Source organism: Carcharodon carcharias, chromosome 11 (assembly GCF_017639515.1).
Source record: "Carcharodon carcharias isolate sCarCar2 chromosome 11, sCarCar2.pri, whole genome shotgun sequence".
In the NCBI taxonomy this organism is placed as follows: domain Eukaryota; kingdom Metazoa; phylum Chordata; class Chondrichthyes; order Lamniformes; family Lamnidae; genus Carcharodon; species Carcharodon carcharias.
This window is the reverse complement of record NC_054477.1, coordinates 100495794-100517805: the sequence shown is the minus strand read 5'-3', so window position 1 is coordinate 100517805 and position 22012 is coordinate 100495794. Positions and strand designations below refer to the sequence as shown.

At 39.9% G+C, this 22012-nt stretch overlaps 1 protein-coding gene across 1 annotated transcript in view; it reads left to right on the top strand.

Moving 5' to 3' along the window:
- Window positions 1–2634: 2634 nt before the first annotated feature.
- Window positions 2635–22012, top strand: part of LOC121283966 (porimin-like) — a 49225-nt gene continuing 29847 nt past the window's right edge. Inside the window, exons 1-2 of the mRNA XM_041198814.1 lie at window positions 2635–2814; window positions 17469–17504. Of these exons, the coding sequence (XP_041054748.1) occupies window positions 2739–2814; window positions 17469–17504 (112 nt within the window). The 5' untranslated portion in view covers window positions 2635–2738. The remainder of the gene's footprint in view (window positions 2815–17468; window positions 17505–22012) is intronic.

Below are 22012 nucleotides of genomic sequence, written 5' to 3'. Positions count from 1 at the left end.
GGAGAGACAGAGAAAGACAATTAAAAACAACTACTGGTCTGCTGTAAAGTAACTAGGCAGCTAAAAATACCACACCTGCAGAACAGAAGTGAGGAACCTTCTTTCCTCCCTGTAAACCTGATTCCACCTGCTAAGCTCACCTGTTAAAGCAACCTCTGGCAATTCAACAGTGGAAGCCATCATAACTGCGGATACAACTCTACAAGCTCAAGACCTTCAGTTCAGACAACACAACACCTCAACTTCAAAACATATCAGGCCTGCACCGAGTATGGACTAATCTTGATTTACATTTATTAATATCATTTTATTTTAATTTGTAACCAAATTTTGTGTGTGTATGCTTGGTAACTTTATCTTTTGTTATGTAACTTCCAAAGCATTAGACTGAAATAAACTAACCTTTTCTTTTCAAGTAAAAGTATTTTGTTGCTGGGTTATTTTACATTGAATGTCTTACCCCATGAGTATGATAATGCATATACATACAAACACATTATTCACAGATGACGTTGGGGAGACACTTTTCAAAGTGCCCATGACAGAATATTGATTTAGCAAGAAAACAAGAGGCAAACCTTTTTTTGCTGCTTTATAGCCACATTTTCCCAAGAACATAGTTGTCATTTCTCTGATTTTTTCTTTGTCTCATAAATAGATAAAAATTCTTGTTGTCCATAACTTTATAAAAAAAATCAGAGTGAGCACTCCAAATCTTTCAGTAAAATTATAAACTTGAAGATTTCACCTCCCCAGTTTCAACTCATCCCTATTACAAGTTGACAAAGGAGAGATTCATGGGAGCAAATTTATGCTGTAACACTGAAAATTATAGTGTTCATCAATGTATTGTGCATCTAAAACAAATTAACTTAATATTTCCCAAAGCTTTATTTGTTTTTTAAATTGATTTATGATTGTGTGGTAAAGTGAGGTACCCTGTCCCTTTAAGGGAATGCAAGCACACTGATCATGTGACAGTACTGATGAATCACTGTACAGCATGGGTAACTGGAAATTGTAAGTTTATTTCTGGAAGTTTCTGAGTGAGCACGTATGATCTGGTGCTCTGTTGTATGTCTCAATGAACCATCATTGTTTATTCTTACATCAGTCTCTCTCCGTTATTGATTGCAAGCAGCAATTGATGCGTACATAGGAAGGCATCAGTTAGAGTTTCGTTAGCCAATGAACTCATTTACCCAGGTCATAAAAGTGGCAACGAGAATAAAAACATTGCTAGACCCCTGAGTGTGAGTCCACAAGACAGGTGAGCAAAGCATTGAAAAGAGCATCTGTACTTATCTTGTAAAAAGGCGATAGCCGGCAATCAGAGCAGAAAGCAGTGCTGCAGTTTAAAATTAAAAAACCTTCATAATTGCAATCATGGGGATCCTGCCAAACCTCAAAAAGAGAGTGAAACCCAGCACAGAAAAGCCAACAGCTGTAGAGACGGTTTAAAAAAGTGACGGTTCTTAAAGGGGCATTACATTTAAAAGGGTAAATACATGAAAAATGGCTATGGACAGAAAATTATAAGAGACCCCAGACAGAGGGCGACTCTGTGGTAAGCCAAATGCCTGGGCCAGGATTTTCCCGTTGGCGTGTGGGGGCGGGCCCCGCACTGCGAAACATAAAATGACGCACAGTGATGTCGGGCGAGCATTCCAACGTCACCGCGCGCCATTGCAATATTTAGGTAGGCGGGTGCACTATGTTCTCGGATGCACACTCGCCATTAATCAGCCAGTTAAGGCCTTTGAGGCAGCAATTGACTGCAATTTTTCAGGGCCCGTACGAACTTCAGGACATCGCTGGGTGCAACGGGCAGGTGGGTAGGAGACATTTGTATAAAACTCATCCACGGGTGAGATAAGGAGTGAGCAGGGTTGCGAATGTTATCTGTCAGATATTCAATTGTGAAAGAAACTGATACTTACCTGTGTGAGCAGGAGTACTTCAAACTCACACCAGCTGCTTGGACAAGAGTAACAGGTCCCAGTGAGGGGAGTGTGGGCCAGATTTCAGAGGCCAGGTGGGATGGTTAAGTGGGATATGACCCCAATAGACAGATGGTGCTCCCTAAAGGTGGTCTCCCCATTCTTGGTCACCGACAGGTCTCTGAGCAAAACCTGCCAGGCTACCTGCTTTCCCTGGGCCTCCCGCTCCCCGCTATTTGGCCCAAGGAAAGCAGGTAACCTGGCAGGTTTTGCTCAGAGACCTGTCGGTGACCAAGAATAGGGAGACCACCTTTGGCGAGCCCCATCTGCCCATTGGAGGCATCCCTTAAAAGGCCCAAGGGCAAGTGAAAGCAGCCCAATTCCTCCACCACACACGGTAAAATGAGACACAGGTTAAGAGTGGACAGGCAGGCTGACCAGGCGCTGCATTTTACGAGCTCCCCTCTTCAAATACAGTTAAAATCTAGCCTATTCCAACATAACGCTTCTCTCACCTCCTGTGCTCTCAATTAGTCTTGCTCCGGATGGCTAACCATGCCCGCACATTGCAATTTGGATTTGGCAGTTAGGCTAAGTTGGTGCTGTGCTTAGAGATAACTAGCTTGTCCCCAGCACTCTCAGCAGCAGAGACAGGCACGCGCCTGTGCGTGTCACGTGGCTTTCCGAAACTCGGAGGGAGCGCGCTTGACTTTGGGCATCTTGTGTGAGGGCAGCGAGCGAGCGAGCGAGCGGGCAGGCGGCGTTGGGGCACATTTTTCCGGCTGAAGCGGCCACACTATGAACCCAGCGCCGTTTTCTGTTTGTGTAGTGCTGCTGCTGGCTCTAACTGCTTTCACCTCGTCTTCGGCGTCTGGTGAGTGGCTGTTTTGTTCGTTAGATTAATAACGTTTCCGAGAGGAACGAGAATCTTCATTTCAGGACAGTTGACTGTATAGCGGAAAGTTTTAATTTTAACTGCGATAAAAAGGTACAGGACGTGTTTTTATTGGGAAGGTGGAAGGACATTGTGATACCAGTGCTGACAAGACATTGATAGTGAAGGATTCCTGTCTTTTTGATAAAGTGTTATCCAGCTTTTTGAGGGAGGGAAGGCCACCGTCGCGTTGTCATGATATGTCATCTTCTAACGTTTATAGCATTGCTTCGTTTATCAATTTACATACCGACAGGCAGATGGATTACAGGCATTGGCCCATTTATCCAGTTCAGTTCTAGTTTACAGTGTTAGTAAATGTATTATTTGTCGCACGAAGGATTGTATGCTTGTACTGTTCATTTATGCACCCAATTTTCAAATTGTGTTTCAAAGTGATAACATTTCATACCAAGACTAAGATCACACACAAGCTACTTGCAGTGCACATCTAAGGTTATATTAAAAAAGATCATTCACTTTATTTTTTGACAAACTTGATTTTGGATATGAACTCATGAATGTTATGAAAGCCTCTTTATTTTCAGCGTAAACAAAGAATGCTATTTATACCATAACTATTTGCCAAATTATTTGGAAAATATTTAACTATTTGCTGAACTATCAGATGCACTGGACAATAAACATCAGGATTTTAAAGGAAATATTTGGACATAACATTGAGACCATTGGGTGCATGGACAATTTTAGTTGTTTTTTTCCAGGAAAAAGTGTGTCTTAGGTTCAGCTTATACAGTAGTCATTTTGAATCCATGCTAATATAATTGTGTCTGTGCTAAGGCTCTCTGAGAGAACAATCCGTTAGTTCCACTTAACTTTTTCCCCATAGCCTGCAATTTTCTCCAAAAGTAGAGATCTAGTTCCCCTTTGAAAGTTCCTATTGAGTCTGCTTTCCACTCTTTTGACTGCATTCCAGATCATAACAATTTGCAGAGTTTAAAGAAAGTCTAGTTTTCCACTGGCTTTTTGAAGATTTAAATAAACCAGAGGAAATAATTTTCCTCTATCTACCTCAATTTTGAACATCTCTATAAATCATCTATTTTTTAATGATTCTTTCTAATATCCTCTTCTGAGGAGAAAAATCTCAACTTTTCTAGTTTCTCGAGATAATTGAAGCCCCTCATCCCTGGTACCATTCTAGTAAATCTCGCTAAGGCCAGGAGCTGAATGTCTTTATTATTTCAAGTAAGTTTCTTTTCCTCTTTGCGTTATACCACAATCTTGGAACCTGGTAAATTATTAGGTATAGATTTATTCAGTGTAGAAAATAACATGTTTTGATACTAGAATTTTGGGTATGAACAGCGCACAAAATTACATTTTAGAAATGTCCTAGTTTTCATTTCAGGTTCCATGGTTAATTATAAACAGACATGATTATAGATTATTGTAATTGTGTTATGTAATTTTATGCATACTGCTATCTATGTTAACTATACAAAATGAAATATGTTTAGTACAAATGTATACAAATTCATAGTTTTCAGGAAATTAAAAAATTAAAACCAGTCTTACCAGTAAGTACTCATAAGGCAAAAAATCCTATTCCTATTCTAGATTCAAGTTGTTTACTCTCAAGCATAAAGTAGAATTAACATTATTTGGTTACCTAGCTAGTAGGATTGCAGTGTCAATAACAGTAGATCACCGAGCCAGATATCTAAACCTGGCAAATTATTAAAAGCTATTATGTTTGTTATTTTGATGTATTTATACTATTTTGTATCAACAGATTTTGATCTGGTTTTTGTAGTTGAATAAACAGTACTACTTAGATGCTATGGAGTAGCATTGATTTATTCTCTGTTTGGGCCTTTAAGCCTTAGCTGTGAGGCCCATGAAACCTTAAAAGCTCTCTTCTGAAGTCTGTCTTCTCCCTGTGTCTATTGTGTTTCTATTGGTTTTATTTTTAATGTTGCTAGTTTCCTGTGTGAATTTGGCACAGGTGGCTGTTAGCAAAGGTCTGTTTTAAGATAAATCCTAAATAGACCATGGAAAAGTGCTGAGTACAGAACTTAATGAAATGACAATCCTGCTAATTTTAAGCAGCTCAAGACAATGACACAAAAATATAACTAGCATTTGGATTGGAACCTGTTTAAATAGAAATACATTGCATAAATAGGTGCACCTCTGAAGCTAATAATTATGTTTGCAAAAAAAAACACATTGAAAAACATTTTGAATGAAAAAGTTGTTTTAACGGGATTGCAGGAACAGAGACCTGGGGTATATGTACACAAGTTTTTGAAGGTGCCTGGACAAGTTGAGAAGGCTGTTGGGATCCTTGACTTTGTAAATAGAGGCATAGAGTACACAAGCAATGAAGTTATGCTATTTTTATAAAACATTGGTTAAGCCCAGCTGCAGTATTGTAGCCAATTCTAAGCACCACACTTTAGGAAATACATCAAGGCCTTGAAGAAGGTGCAGAGAAGATTTGCTAGAATGATACCAGATATGAAAGACTTCAGTTACGTGGAAAGATTAGAGAAACTGAGGTTGTTCTTCTCAGAGCAGAGAAGGTTAAGGAGAAATTTGATAGAGATGTTCAAAATCAAGAAAGGTTTTGATAAAGTAAGAAGAAAAAACCGGTTTCGGTGGCTGAAGGGTCAGCAATCGGATGACAGATTTAAGGTGTTTGGCAAAAGAACCAGAGGTGACATGAGAAAATCTTTTTACACAGTAAGTTATGATGATTTGGAGTGAACTGCCTGAAAGGATGTTTGAAGTAGATCCAATTACTTTTAAAAGGGAATTGGATAAGTACTTTAAGGGAAAATATTTACAGGCGATGTGGGGAAAGAGCTGGTGGGATCAATTAGATAGCTCTTTCAAGGAGCTGGCACAAGCGCAATGGGCCAAATGGGAGCTTCTTTTGCTCTGTCATTCTATGATTTACACACATAATGTGCCTTTATTGTAGAAAAATATCCCAGAAAGCTTTTTGAGTATAGATCCACGTGACCCACCACAAGCCTGAGTTTGAGAAAACATATCTGGGGTTTTCATCAAAAGGATGCCATTGCAACACTGACGTATTTTAATATTTTTCTAAAAGCAAAATCATACTTTTTTTCTGACAATTTGTTAGTTTAAAGGAAACTGTCTTTGAAAAGTCTAGGAGCACTTTTTTTTGTTTGTCAAGTGAGAGCTGATGTTTATGCCAAGATGATGCTCTGTGCAAGTGATCTCAAAACATTTTTATTGTAAGCAAGCAAAGAGTTTATGAAACATACTTGCAAAACAATATACCATTTTTGTGAGGCCTTTACTAAGCTGTACTTCCAGATTTGTAAACCAAGTGGACAACGACTAATCCAACAAGTCTTGTATGGATTCTGGTCATTATTGGCACACGTCCAACTCCTCACCTTGTTACTTTTACTTAGCAAAAACCTGGGTTGATAAATGAAAGTCAACATAAATGTGTAAAGGCAAATAGTGCCTGACAAACATGATTGGGTTCTTTGATGAAGTAATGGAGAGGATTTATGTTGTGTAATTGGCCTTTTAAAAGGTATTTGATAAAGTTCCACATGATAGACTTACCAGTAAAGTTGAAACCCATGGGAATAGGGAGGCAGTGACAGTGTAGATACAAAATTGACTAAGGGACAAAAAGATAAGATTAGTGATGAACGTTGTTTTTTCAGAAAGGAGGGCAGTATGCACTGGTGCCCCCAGTCTTTTTAATATATATGAATTACCTAGATAGGGGGGTGGGGTGAAACAAGTTTTCACTTTGTGTAACTTTTATTTTAATGCGAATCAGAACCAACGTAAATCAAATATTATGTAACAGGTAAATGATATTTCATATAAAAAGATAAATTTCACTTTAAATAGCCAATACATTGAAGATGTGTCTTACACAACCACAGCCATTCACATCACTCTCTGTAGAGATGTGGCAGTACATAGCTACATATTTCCACAATATGCTGCCCTTTATTCGTGCAGAGTAGGTCAGGAGTCCTATCCGACAACAGCTTTCATCTTTTGAGTTTCATGAGTATGATTATCATCAGCAAGACACACTTCTATGAACCCTCTCTCCCTTGGGTCACAACAGTCCTGATGGTGTAGCTTTCCAGACTTCCTTTTCAACCGACTGCCAATAACAATTTGGTTCACAGTGGTTTGGCCACTTCTGGTAAAACCCTTTACCAATTCCAAGCTACTTACACACCCTTCCAGGCTTTAGACCTTTTTAGCCTACTCACACAGTACCTCCAAGAGCTCCTGTCTCCCTTTCCTCCAAACAGAAAAATTGATTGGGTGACCGCTTTGCAAACACCTTCGGTCTGTCTGCAAGCATGACCCAGACCTCCCTGCCGCTTGCCATTTCAACACACCACCCTGCTCTCACACCCACATGTCCGTCCTTGGCCTGCTGCAATGTTCCAGTGAAGTTCAACACAAACTGGGGGAACAGCACCTCAAATTCCGATTAGGCACTTTACAACCTTCCGGACTTAACACTGAGTTCAACAACTTGAGATCATGAACTCTCTCCTCCATCCCCACCCCCTTTCCGATCCACTTTATTCTAATAATTAATATATTTTTTAAATATATTTTTCTTTTCCCACCTATTTCTATTATTTTTAAATTTACTTCCATCCATTGTTTTACCTTTCAGCCTATTTCGATCCCTTCCCTCCACCCCCACTAGGGCCATCTGTCACTTGCTCATCCTGCATTCTACCCTTAATGACACCATTAGCACATCCTTTAGCTAATATCACTACCATCAACACCCCTTTTGATCTTTTGTCTATGACATCTTTGGTAATCTCCCCTTTGCCTCCACCTATCACTGGCCCTTTATCCAGCTCCACCTATCCCAGCCCCTTAAACAGCTTATTTCACCTCATTTCTATTTCTCTTTAATTTTGATGAAGAGTCATTCGGACTCGAAGCATTAACTCCGTCTTCTCCACAGATGCTGTTAGACCTGCTGAGCTTTTCCAGCTATTTTTGTTTTTGTTTAAGAAAAATTGACCTCTTCCTGGGAGAGATTTGCTTCTTCTCCTCACAATAATTCAGTGTGTTCCCCTTTTTCTTTTCTGTCTGCTTTTGCTTTGTTTGCTGATCACCTTCTGCCTACAGCAGTATCTTCTTTGTCAGTCTTAATCTGTATCTAGCTGCTTTTTGTATCTTAACTGCCTGTCGGTACTACTTCCAGGTCAAGGGTCCCCAGGCCACATGGACCAGTATTTTTTCTTCAAAGAAATCACAATTGATCCCTTTACAATTAATGTAAATTCTTAAAAGTCCTTTCCAAACATTCATAAAACAAATACAGATTCCACAGATTTTTTTTAAGTCACAAATTTTCATTACTGTACTGCTTCTGGGTCAAGGGTTGTCACAATGTTATTTGTGACTGGTTATAACAGTTTTTGTGTTGTGACAGGTGAGAAAAGATATTAGGGAGATTCAAGCATGATATTGCAGGAAAACTGGATAGGGATTTGGGAGATGGCAAGATCGCATTTGAGTACTTCAGAGAAGTTAGAGATGGGGTGATAGTTTGTAAGGATAGAGAGATTCAGGGGTTTTTTTTGAGGACTCGAACATTATCACAATTTGGAACTAGGTTGGAACAGTACCTGAGGAGAAAAATGCATTTACAGTGTCGGCCAGTAAGTGCCAAAAATTAAATGGTTAGCAGTTTATGACATGCCAATTTTGACATCTTGAGGGAAAGGCTGACTTCATGTGCAAGCATAAATATTGGGCAGAATCATCCAATGGCAATAACAACAAGTGCTGAGACCTTGGCTGCTGTTGTGCTTTGGCACCCTGTGGAGGTCCAAACCTGTGCACATGTGGCATTTACCCCAGAACTTTAGGACTTCCACTGGGTAGAATTACACAGCCCAGGATCCTTGCTGAATGTCTCCAACACTGTTCTTTGGAGTCAGAGCTTTAACTTCTTGCTCTATACTTAAGTAGACATTTATCCTAGGATTCTCCTGTCATTAATCTGAGGTGTAGAACAGATACTAAAAGTGGGAGCTTTAGAAAAGCCTAAAAAAGCAGACCCCCACACCCCCCGCACCTCAACATTGCTCACAGCCCTTCCACATTTCCCGACAATGCTCATCCCCTCCTGCATCTTGACAATGCTCAAACCCTCCCCCAACACTGACGATGCTCACCTCCTTCAGCACCCATCCTCACAATGCTTGGCCCTTCTTAACGGTGCCAGGCTCACACCCCCCCACCCCGGCACCCCCAACGGTGCTCGGCTCAGCACCCCCTCCCCCCCCCCCAACATCCACGGCCCCAACAATATTTGGCCCCCTCCTTCATCTTCAATGGTGCTCATTCCATTCCCCCTCCCTAGCACAGCTCTCCCCTCTCCCCAGTGGTTCTAGCTATAATTGCAACAGGGCAATGCTGTTGAATTCTGAGCCCTGGGTAACAAGCTGAGGCGAATTCAACTTGAATTTTCCTGTGAACCCTTCGCCCTCTACCTGCACTTCCCCATGTTGAAAGTGCGTTGGTTGAGGGAGATTCGAGATTTTGTACCACAACATAGGCAGAGGAGGAGGTAATTTACCCCCTCTGAATCTCTGTCAATGTTTGGTCAGATTACAGCAGATCTGTAGCTTGGCTCCATTTACCTGCAATTGCTCCACCTACCTCGATACTCTTACCCAACAAATGTCTAATCGATTTCAGTCTTGAAAGCTCAAGTTGACTCCCAGCATCGACAATTTTTTTGAGAAGACAGTTTTGAATTTTCACTATCCTTTGTGTGAAGATGTATTTCCTGACACCACCCTGAATGGCCCAGCTCTAATTTTAAGGTTATGCCTCTTTGGCCATGACTCCCCCTCCACCATTGGAAATAGTTTCTCTCTTTCTACCCCATCAATTACGTTTAATCATCTTAAACCACCAATGCACTTTGGCAGCAGTGTGTACCATCTACACAATGCACTGCAGCAAATTCACCAAGGCTTCCTCAACAGCACCTTCCAAAACCCCTAGCATCTACTAACTAGAAAGACAAGGGAGCAGATGAATTGGAACACCACCACCTGCAAGTCCCCCTTCAAACCACGCACCAACCTGACTTGGAACTATATTGCCATTCTTTCACTGTCACTGGGTTAATTCCTGAACTCCCTTCCTAACTGAAAGGAAAAAAATTTCAGGACTCCAGGAAAAGGGTAGGGTGGATACTAGCTAAATTGTTCTTGGAGACAGCCAGCACAGGCATGATGGGCTGAATGGCCTCCTCCTGTGCTGTAACAATTCTGTGATTTCCCCCCCCCCCCCCAACACCCTGATAATGCTCATCCCACCTCTGCATTGCCCCTCCCGGTTCATCTTCCGGAATCCCTGGCTTCTGTACAGCCAATGTCGGCAGAGTCAGTATTAGTTGGGGGGGTGGGGGATGAGCATTGTCGGGGGATGAGAGTGAGAGGGAAGGTAAACATTGTTGACAGCTGAGGGTTGAGTATTGTTGGGACCGAGGTGAGGATGAGCTGTGTTGGCGAGTTTGGGGAATTGATGAGCAGTGTTCAGGGTGACAGAGACATTTAAAAACTCGTAAGTCAACGAACTGAAGACAGAACTTAAGGGTATGTCTTCAGATCGTGATGAGAAAGGATCATAGCTTTGCTTTAGTTATGCTTCACTACTCGGCTTCCCCAGACTGCTCATCAGTCGATTGAATCTAAAGCTGGGACAAGAAGGTCCAAAGACTCCAAGGTAAAAAGGTTAGGGGGTAGTTTAAATTACAGTCAGTGGCGTGCTCTCCAGCTCCACTGCTGACCAGAAGATCTGGGCTATTAAACTTGAGATTTGATAGGAACATAAGAAATAGGAGTAGGTCATTTCTCCCCTCAAGCTGCTCCACCATTCCATAAGATCATGACTGATCTGATTGTGCCCTTAACTTCACTTTCCTGCCAGCCTCTCATAATCTTTGACTCCCTTTGTAGATCAAAAATCTGTCTGACTCAAACCTTGAATACATTCATTGTCTCAATTTCCACTGCTTTCTGAAATGAAAGCCAAAGATTAGCAACCCTCTGAGAGAAGAAATTACTCCCCATCTTTGTCTTAAATGGGAGATCCCTTATTTTTAAATTGCATCCCTAAGTTCCAGATTCATCTATGAAGGAAAACATCCTCTCAGTTTCTACCCTGTCACGGTCCTTCAGATTCATGTATATTTCAGTAAGAACACCACTCATTCTTCTAAATTCCAATCAATAAGTATGGACCCAACCTGCTCAACCTTTGCTTGTAAGATAACCTCTTTAACCCAGAAACCAACTGTGAGGAGGATAATGATAAACTTCAAGAGGACATAGGCTGGTGGAATGGGTGGACAAATGGCAGATGAAATTTAATGCAGAGAAGTGTGAAGGAATACTTTTGGCAGGAAGAATGAGAAAAGGCAATCGAAAATAAAGAATATAATTTTAAAGGGGATGCAGGAGCAGAGGGACCTTGGAGTACATGTGCACATATTGTTGAAGTGGCAGGGCAGATTGAGAAAGTGATTATTAAGGCATACAGGATGCTAAACTTTATAAATAGGGGCATTGAGTACAAAAGCAAGGAAGTTATAGTGAAGCTTTATAAAACACTAGTTCGGCTCAACTGGAGTCCAATTCTGGGCACTACAGGTTAGGAAGGAGCATTGGAGAGGGTGTGCTGAAACAATTTACAAGAAGGCTTTCAGGGATGAGAGACTTTGCTTACACAGATGGATTCACAAAGATGGGGTGGTTCTCCTTGGAGAAAATAAGGTTGAGAAGAGATTTGCTAGAGGTGTTCAAAATCATGAAGGGCCTGGACAGAGTAGACAGGAGAAACTGTTCCCATTGGCAGAAGCGTTGAGAGCCAGAGCACACAGATTTTAAAATGATTGGCAGAAGAACCCAAGGTGATGTAAGGAAAACATTTCACACAACGAGTGGTTGGTATCTAGAATGCACTATTTGGGAACATGGTGGTGGCAGATTTAATTGTGGCTTTCAAATGGGAACCGGATGATAATCTGAAGAGAAAAAATTGCAGGACTATGGCCCAGCTAAACTGCTCTTGCAGAGAGCCAGAGTGGACACAATGAGCTAAATAGCCTCCTTCTGTGCAATAACAAGTCTATGACTCTGATGCTACAGAAGAGGAGATGCAATATTTCTGCTGACCTACCCACTTCATGTCTTTATTGCTTATTCATCAGTTGTAACTAATTGTGAATTGTTTGGTTCATTTAGTTCAATGTCTAGTTGGATCTTTTGATCACAAGTGTAAACACTATGCATCAAAATATTAATTTTTTTGGGTCTTCAGCTGCAGTTGTATTTGAAAATGAATACTTTGGACTTGTAACAGGTCCTATAAGGACTGCCAGCACTCTGCAAAAAAAGAGCACTTCCAACTAATAATGGCTTTGTATCTGATATAGTGGATGAAATTTGCTGACTCTCAGTGGCTTGTTTGATCTGTTACAAGGTGACAGAAACAATTTTTAGAGCTACCATGATGGAAAATAAACTATTGGGAAACATATTAAAGCAATGCTATTGTGTCAGTTAAAACCAACTCGGAGTCACCCTTAACCTTTATACATTGACCTCAAAGTACATCAACTTTACAGTAAAATTTTAGACTGGATTCTGTAGCTTTCTAAAACATTATGTTCTCCGCTTGAGGGCTATGCTGGCAATGGTGCATTTCTTGCCCTGAGAATATTGTAGCGATTGCCTTCTTGATCAGCTTCCTTCGCACAAAAAATTCTGGTTTTGGCAAGGGAAGTTGAGAGTGGTGGTGAGTTGCTCTCCCTGAAAGAGGAACGGAAAGTCAACACCCCAACCAACTTTATCTCTCTTCCGCACCTTTTATGTAGAACAGTTCAGAGTTGAAAAACATGGGGCCATTTTTTTTTTTTTGCTTGCATATCCTACAACAGGATAATGTTTGAATTTTTTTTAAGAGGACTAGGAACAATTGGGGGGGTGGGTGGAATTAACGTTATGAAAGCTGGTTGGTGTAAAAACCTTTCATATCTGTACTAATGCCTTAAACTAATTTCAGATGCATCTGCAAAATAAGAAATGTTGAAAACCTTTTGGAATATCTGTCTGTTCCCCATTAATAAATCACTTTTATTTGTTGTGGTTTCATCATTTTCTTCTAAAACGTTCATAATTTTGTTGTTTATGAAGTTAATTGATCATAAAACCTTTCCAATAACAAAATTACATTTTTTGTGTTGTGATTTTAGATTTTAGGACATAGTTTAATTAAGTAATGCAATATAATTTTGTTATTGCATTTCCATAGAAAAAGTTGATTTTTGAAAGCAGATCATACTTAGTATTTTCAAGGCACTGGGATGTGTGGACTAGAAGGAGAGGAAAAATTGCACTCCATCTAGCTGGTTCCAATGCCTGGGAAATATCCCTCCATGTGTGGCATACTCCTATTTTTCTTTCAAGTTCTTATTCATTTCTGTCTTCCTACTGCCTGTCTTGGCAGTCTATTCCTATTTCATACCTTTGTTTAAAGTAGTTAAATCTGTCTCTTCTATTTTCAAGGCTGTTCTACCTTGCATATAATCTGTATCCATATGGACGTATTGACTTTTAACTTGTCTATTAAGAACTTAAGTATTTCTGTAAGTTTACCCCTGGACCTTCCCATTTAGAGTATAAACAATACTTGTAATTCAGGTGCCTACTCCAGCTATCTGTTTAATTGGCCTCTCTGCCTCCTTTCCAACGCCTGGATGTTTATCTCCATACACTGATCTCATTTTGTATGTAGAGAGCAGGCATGTATGGTGGGACCCTACAGTATTTCCATTGTATATACCAATTGTAAAAGGGTTGCTCCATAATTTTACCTCTGCCGCTCCGAACCCCCAGCCAACTACCAGCAATAAATTTCTGTTCTTCATCCAGCCCCTCTTTTTTTTTTCTTGGAATCAATTTCTCTTGCCCCCAACCTGTAAAGAACACATTTCTTTGTGAGGACTGTTGTAGTGATGCAAGTTGCTTTATATTTGATATAACAGTCATAGCACACTATTTGTATCAATGTGAAGTGTCAATGCAAAATTTATGATTTAAAGTGCACTGGGGCCATGTCATGAAGAGATATTAATGCCTATAATGTTATTGGAAATTATTTATTTAAATAGAGTTTAGTGGTGTCGGTGTGTGTCTTAATTGGATTAAAGCCAGCTAGTCTGAGTGCTTTGATGTATAGTAGTTTGAGATGTTAATTAGATAAACGTAAGGAGTGAAAGGTAAAGTGCAACTTGCATTTGTTAAATAAACCATTCAAAATAATCAGTAAAATCTTGCACCTAGCTGAGAGACACCAAGCATTGTGTTTATATTACTAACAAAATTGGTGGAATGTAAGGATTCTTGTTAGGAAAGGTAAAAAATTCTTAAAACCTAGTAAAACAATGGAAAATATACATTCTCGGGGGAAGCTAGGTATAAACAGTTGAGTTTGTGTGTGCCAAAGGCATTTAAGATCTAACCAGCCTGTAAGCCTACAACTGTGTCTGCAAAGAAAACCAATTGAAGGGAACCTCATTTTGAATTTAAGTTTTATGACACAGCAGTTGGTAAAGCTGAGTTATTTAAAAATCCCAGAGGGAAACCTTAAACAGCTATCATAACCTATAATTTTAAGTGTTATGTTATGCACCTCTAAATTCAGGAATCATACCACCAGTTCTCGAGAGGTTTTTTATTAAGCTAAATGAAACATTTTATTAATTTACACAAGTTAAATATATACACATGGCTATAAATTACTACGATCATAACTTTTAAATTCCCAAACTAATCTCTGTTAAGGCAACAGCAACCCATAGACTCAACCAGACAGGCAAAGCATTTTCACCTTATGAATTCAAAATGAGGTTCTTTCCACTTTGGTTCTTCGGGAGACAGTTGGAAGCTTACACATTGATGTCACATTGCCTCTGCTCTACATTGTCTTGTTGCCTTGTTATACCTAGCATAGCCCATTGAATGGAAATTCTCATTGTATCACCAGCCTCTTCTAACAATAAAACCCCTTTCATAGTACCAATTTTATTAGCAATATAAACATATTGCATGGTCTCTGCTCGCTAGGTACCAGAATTCACCCCACTTCTTGAATGCTCTATTCAAAAAATGCAAATGCACTCTATCTCTCTTACATATCAAAGCTAGTACACATCAAAGCACCCAGACTAGGTGGCTTTAATCCAATTAAGACACATCCACAGACTAAACCTCCATTTTAAAAGAAAAATATATTCCAATAATTATACATTAATGGCTTCATGATAGTAAGGTCAAATGTGCATTGCCTGGTGTCTATTTAAAGTCTATGGGTTACTATTGCCTTGGTGAAGATTTACCAGGGAGTAATTAATTTGGGGACTTGTTTAAAAGTTATTATGGTAGTAATTTATAGACATGTATATGTGTTTAATTTGTTGTTAAATTAATAAATGTTTAAAGTAGTTTTATATAAAAACCCTCTTGAGGCTTGTTGGTCTTATTCCTGAATTCTGAACTACATCTCAAACATACCAGTTGAAAATATAGGTTATGACAGTTGTTCAAGTTTCTCTCTGGGATTTAAACAACTCAGCCTTTACCAACTGCTGTGTCATAACAGGCCATCTTATTCATTTTGCCTACAACTTCACTACAGTACAACCCTCTTAACATTTAAAATTCAGCTGGCATTCAGATGCTGGGTATCTAAGCTCTGAATGTGTGAATAAGGAACCTCTGAGCTTTTTTTTTTAACCAGGGCTTTGAAATTTGTTATGACACAGCATGAATGCTCCCAAAATTGGTAAAACTGGCACTAATCTCAGATATGTGCAATCACAGTATCACCAGTTTCAACTCCATCTATTACAAAGTCTAAGTGTTGTAACTTTTTAATGTTATGAAGTATAAAGTTTATACAGTTTGCTTCAGCTAATATGTTGATGGTTTGGCTTGAAATGTTCAAAAATGTTTTCAATAGAATTGTTTTATGAATAAATACAATGTGCTATCTGTAAGTTTGCAGTTCTCTTCGAGAACCTTTTTAATCTAGATTGGTTTGTGCAGTGAATTTAATTTCACCTAGGTTTTTGTGACTCGAAGCTGCAGAAAATTTGCACAAGGCATTATTGAAAAAAATAGACAGCTGCTTCATATGATAATTACAATCTATAGATGACCATTCATAACTACACAATTTTTAAAGCCAAATTCATTGTAATCTTTTTATTTTCTAGTTATTAAAATAAGTGCATTGGGTACATTCATGGTTTGACTTTAGAGAGACAGAAATTATTTGAGAAAGGCTGTTAATTTTTTAACTTTTTATATTATAACTTCAGTTACAACCAAGTAATTGAAACTTTATTATGCACTAAAGTCTAGGATTTCTTTTAAAGTGAATTGTCTCAAGATGCAGGAAATATAGCAAGTATTGCGTAGACAACTTTAATATCTGGTAAGAAATCTAGTACAAGAAGACATTGTAAATGGATTTTAAAATAAATTTAATAATGTGATTATGCAATACTGTAGTTAGAGAGTTGCATTTTGATGCAGGGACGTTGTACAAGGATGTAGTTATTTAAGGGAATAAAAGACCCATCATTGCTTCCAAAATCAAAGAAATTGAGCCTATAGTAAGGTGACTGATTCCTGAACAGATTAATACGAATTTAATTTCAAGCTTCACAGAATTGTAAACAAATTAATATAGAAAGTTGTGCATTGTTCCAATTTCACCCACTCCACTTTAACTGTCCCCAGCTTGCTGAAGCTGGGCTGAGGGACAATTAATCTGTTCCCACCCAGCTCAGATTTTTACTTGCGTGGTTTTTTCAGGCCTGTGAAGTAATGCTAAGTCTGGAGTGTCATATATACTTGCGAATTGGGGTCTTGTTACATCAATAGGACCTTGATGGCATTTTCTCCTGGTTAGGAGCTGCCCTAACAGCAACAACCTGGCCGAAACAACAAAGAGGTCTTGCAAGGTAAATGTAAAACTCACCTTTTTGAGGCTGGAAGGAGGTGCAGGATTATTTTTCTTGGCTTTTCAGGGGTGTGCAGGCATCCCCTACCTTTCTTTCTTCCTCAAAAGTTCATCCATCTTTTCCCTCTGCTTAACTTAAATATAGTGGGCAGTCTCTAGACTTTTTGACTTTTCACAGCTTTCTGCCAACTTCTGGCCACATGTAAATGAGGCCAGGCTATTAAAATTGCCTGGACTATATCCACTAGACTGTTTTCCTGCCTGGGAGTTGAATTTTCTTAAAAGGTTATATACTAACTGCAACTTAGATGGCCTACATTTTGTTACCACTGAAGTATGTTGTTGAGTGTCCTGGGATAATTGTGCCCATTGCACAGGCAATTCAACAAAAGTGGGGGAGGCATGAGTAATTAAATTGGTCTATCAACACTTCACAGAGCTGTACATTGTGTTACCATATCATATTATCCTGAATTGTCACTTCTTAAATTTAAATGATTTATGCATACTTTGTTCTTTTTATGTTCTAGATGCAACTGCAAATAATTCAAGCCAAACCCCAAATGGTAAGCAAAAAACTAACTTTAGGATAATATCTATGCATGTAAAATTAGTCACATTTTACCCACTTTCAGATTTTTGCTGCGACTCCTGATGGGAAAACTTATGATTTGTTTTGCAGTGAATGATTGTAATCTTTCTTTCTTGTGGATGAAAAGTCTTGTGTGGGTAAATAACATCCTAATAATTGGTAGACTGTAGCAATTTCTCAACAACAGATGTTAGGATAACTAATCTACAATTCTCTGGTTTACCTCGCCTGCCTTTCTTAAATATTGGAGTAATGTTCAATATTCAATCTGAGGGAATGATTCCCAAGTCGATTGGAGTTTGGAAAATTATAGTTAGGGCACCTAGAATGTTCTCAGCTACTTCAGCTACTGGTCCAGGGGATTTGTAACTCGTTAGCTGCATTATTTTCATCATTCCTGTTCTTTACTTGCATTAATTTTGGCGAGTCCCTGTCCCTGATTCAAAATTAGTTTCCTTGGGATGTCTGGCATGATGATCGACATAGGCACATACGACTTAGGAGCAGGAGTAGGCCACTTGGCCCTTCAAGCCTGCTGCACCATTCGATAAGATCATGGCTGATCTGGTTGTGCTCACAAGTCCACTTTCCTGCCTGACCTCCCTAACCCTGGACTCCCTTGTCTATCAAACATCTATTCGACACAACCTTGAATAAATTCAATGACCCAGCCTCCACTACTTTCTGGGGAACAGAATTCCACAGATTAGTAACCCTCTGAGAGAAAAAAAAAATCTCCTTATCTCTGCCTCATTCTTAAACTATGATCCCTAGTTCCAGTCTCCCTGATGAGAGGAAACGTCCTCCTGGTATCCATCCTGTCATAGTCCCTTAAGAGCTTATATGTTTCAATAAGATAACCTCATATTTTTATAAACTCCAATGGGTATAGGCCCAACTTGTTCAATATTTCTTCATAGGATAATCCCTTTATCCCAGGAATGAGTTGAGTGAATCTTCTCTGACCTGATTCTAACACAATTATATCCTTTTTTCAAATAAGGGGACCAAAACTGTACACAGTACTAGCTACAACTGGGATGGTAGGAGTGTGCAGTTTATCTAGCTCCACTACTCTGCAGGTCACACTGTTAGTTGAAAGGTTTAATTCACTCACCAAAATGGCCAATTATTTACCAATTTTCCACAACTCTTTCTCCGGTACATCAATGATTACTTCGGTGCCGCTTCATGCTCTCGTCAGGACTTGGAAAAATTTATTAATTTTGCTTCCAATCTCCACCCCTCCATCATTTTCACGTGGTCCATCTCTGACACTTCCCTTCCCTTCCTTGACCTCTCTGTCTCAATCTCTGGTGATAGACTGTCCACCAATATCCATTACAAACCCACCGACTCCCACAGCTATCTCGACTACAGCTCCTCACACCCTGCTTCCTGTAAGGACTCCATCCCATTCTCTCAGTTCCTTCGCCTCCGTCGCATCTGTTCCGATGATGCTACATTCAAAAACAGTTCCTCTGACATGTCCTCCTTCTTCCTTAACCGAGGTTTTCCACCCACGGTCGTTGACAGGGCCCTCAACCGTGTCCGGCCCATCTCCCGCGCATCCGCCCTCACGCCTTCTCCTCCCTCCCAGAAACATGATAGGGTCCCCCTTGTCCTCACTTATCACCCCACCAGCCTCCGCATTCAAAGGATCATCCTCCGCCATTTCCGCCAACTCCAGCATGATGCCACCACCAAACACATCTTCCCTTCACCCCCCTTATCGGCATTCCGTAGGGATCGCTCCCTCCGGGACACCCTGGTCCACTCCTCCATCACCCCCTACTCCTCAACCCCCTCCTATGGCACCACCCCATGCCCACGCAAAAGATGCAACACCTGCCCCTTCACTTCCTCTCTCCTCACCGTCCAAGGACCCAAACACTCCTCTCAAGTGAAGCAGCATTTCACTTGCATTTCCCCCAACTTAGTCTACTGCATCCGTTGCTCCCAATGTGGTCTCCTCTACATTGGAGAGACCAAACGTAAACTGGGCAACCGCTTTGCAGAACACCTGCGGTCTGTCCGCAAGAATGACCCAAACCTCCCTGTCGCTTGCCATTTCAACACTCCACCCTGCTCTCTTGCCCACATGTCTGTCCTTGGCTTGCTGCATTGTTCCAGTGAAGCCCAACGCAAACTGGAGGAACAACACCTCATCTTCCGACTAGGGACTTTACAGCCTTCTGGACTGAATATTGAATTCAACAACTTTAAGTCATAAGCTCCCTCCCCCATCCCCACCCCCTTTCTGTTTCCCCCTTCCCTTTTTTTTTCCAATAAATTATAAAGATTTTCCTTTTCCCACCTATTTCCATTATATATATAAAAAAAACCCACTAGAGCTATACCTTGAGTGCCCTACCATCCATTCTTAATTAGCACATTCGTTTAGATAATATCACCAACTTTAATTTTAACACCTATGTGTTCTATTGTACTATTGTCGTTGACATCTTTTGATGATCTGCTTCTATCACTGCTTGTTTGTCCCTACAACCACACACCCCCACCCCCCCCCCCCCCACCTCTTTGTCTCTCTATCTCTCCGCCCCCCACACACACACCTTAAACCAGCTTATATTTCAACTCTTTCTTGGACTCGAACGCAAGTTCTGTCGAAGGGTCATGAGGACTCGAAACGTCAACTCTTTTCTTCTCCGCCGATGCTGCCAGACCTGCTGAGTTTTTCCAGGTAATTCTGTTTTTGTTTTAATTATTTACCTTTGCTGCTAGTGTTAGACCCAGAATAAATGAGACTTTAACCAGGCTTTTTCAATAAACTCAGAATGATTGATTTATTATAAACAAAAGTGTTTTTAAAAACAAGAACTGGTTAACGCACAATTGTACTCTGGAATATAACTATCGCTTTTAAAAATACCCTAGCACGCATGCATACAAACAAACAAAGCACAAACGGATAAGGTGTCTCTGCAGAGATGGACTTTAGAGGATAAGAATTATAAGAATAGAGGATAAGCGTTATAAAAACAAGGGATAAAGTTCACGGTCTCAATGCTGTCAATCTGGAGCTCCCTCATGTGAAGAGGTTCTCGCCAACAGAGCTTCGTTGTCAGGTTAATCCCTCTTCTCAGCCTCTCGGGCTTCCAAAAAACAGACAAGCTTCACAGAGCTGAGGATTCTTAGCTGGATACTGCCAACAACTTTATTTCAGGCAAGGCAAGGCGAAAAGGTGAGCTGAGCAGCTTTTACTTTCTCAGTTCAGTCCCAACTGAACTCAAAAACACAAGTCCAAAACTTGTGCAAAAAGTTGTGCAAAAAAACTTGTCCAAAAGCTCATTCCTGCCATGTGATTTCCAGTAACTCACTAGCTTTCTGTCTTTAAACCAGTTTTTTTTTCTCATCAATTAGAGTAATTGCAATGCAAACAAGCTCCCCGCCTCAAGTACCATTCTGAGAAGACGATTTCTTGGCAAAGGCATGTTTGTTGACAGTTCCTAGGTGAACTCATGACCCTTTTTAAAAAGAACTCCAGGTCAGCATCCAAATGTCCAGATAATGCAATGTCTTTCCAAATTTTAAATGTAAAATCCAGTTCGTAAAGATGTAGTTTTCCCAACACCTCCATCCTTAAGGAATGAAACACTATTTCCAAATGCGTTTCATTACAAAGTGTACATGAAAGATATATACCATATATAAACAAAACTCAAACATGCACTCACTCAGCCATTCACTCCTTATATAGAATCTGTACAGTTTTCTCTGACTTTCTTGCTTTCCAGATAATTTTACAAAATTTACATTCTTGATAAATCATCAACGATTATATTATCATTTCCAGCAATATGAATAATCTTTTAAGTTATAAGGCTGCATTAGCAAACTCTATTGGAACAGTCTGTTATTCTGAGTTTTATTTTATTCTGCAAAGGCCAAGGGATTATGTTCAGTATATACTAGTGTTTCTCTATAGCCATGACAGATTATATACCTCAATGTTTAAGAGCCAATAACAATCCCAGGGTTTCCTTTACTACCATAGAGTTTCTCTTTTGATGCTGATTTCTTAGAGAAGCTAGTGGGATACTTTTCTATGCCTAATTTATCTTCCTGCAATAAGACTGCACCCATCCCCAAGTCACTAGCATTGATTGCCAGCTTGAAGGGTTTAGCCAAGTTAGGGGAGGCTAATACTGGTTCATTAGTTCAGAACACCTTTAGATTCTCAAAAGCTGTCTGGCACTCAACCATACCATCTTTGCTTTCTTCTGCAATAAATCCATTATTGGCTATTGTGCTGAAGTTTGGCAGAAATTTATGATGGAAGCCGCACATCTCTAAAAATCTCATGATTTCCCGTTTAGTTTTAGGGACAGGAAATTCCATCGAAGCCCATACTTTCGCTGTTCTTGGCAACACTTGCCCCTTCGCTACGATATACCCTAGATAAGTTACTTGTACTTTCATGAACTCACTCTGAGCAAGGTTTATTACTAGGTCTGCCAA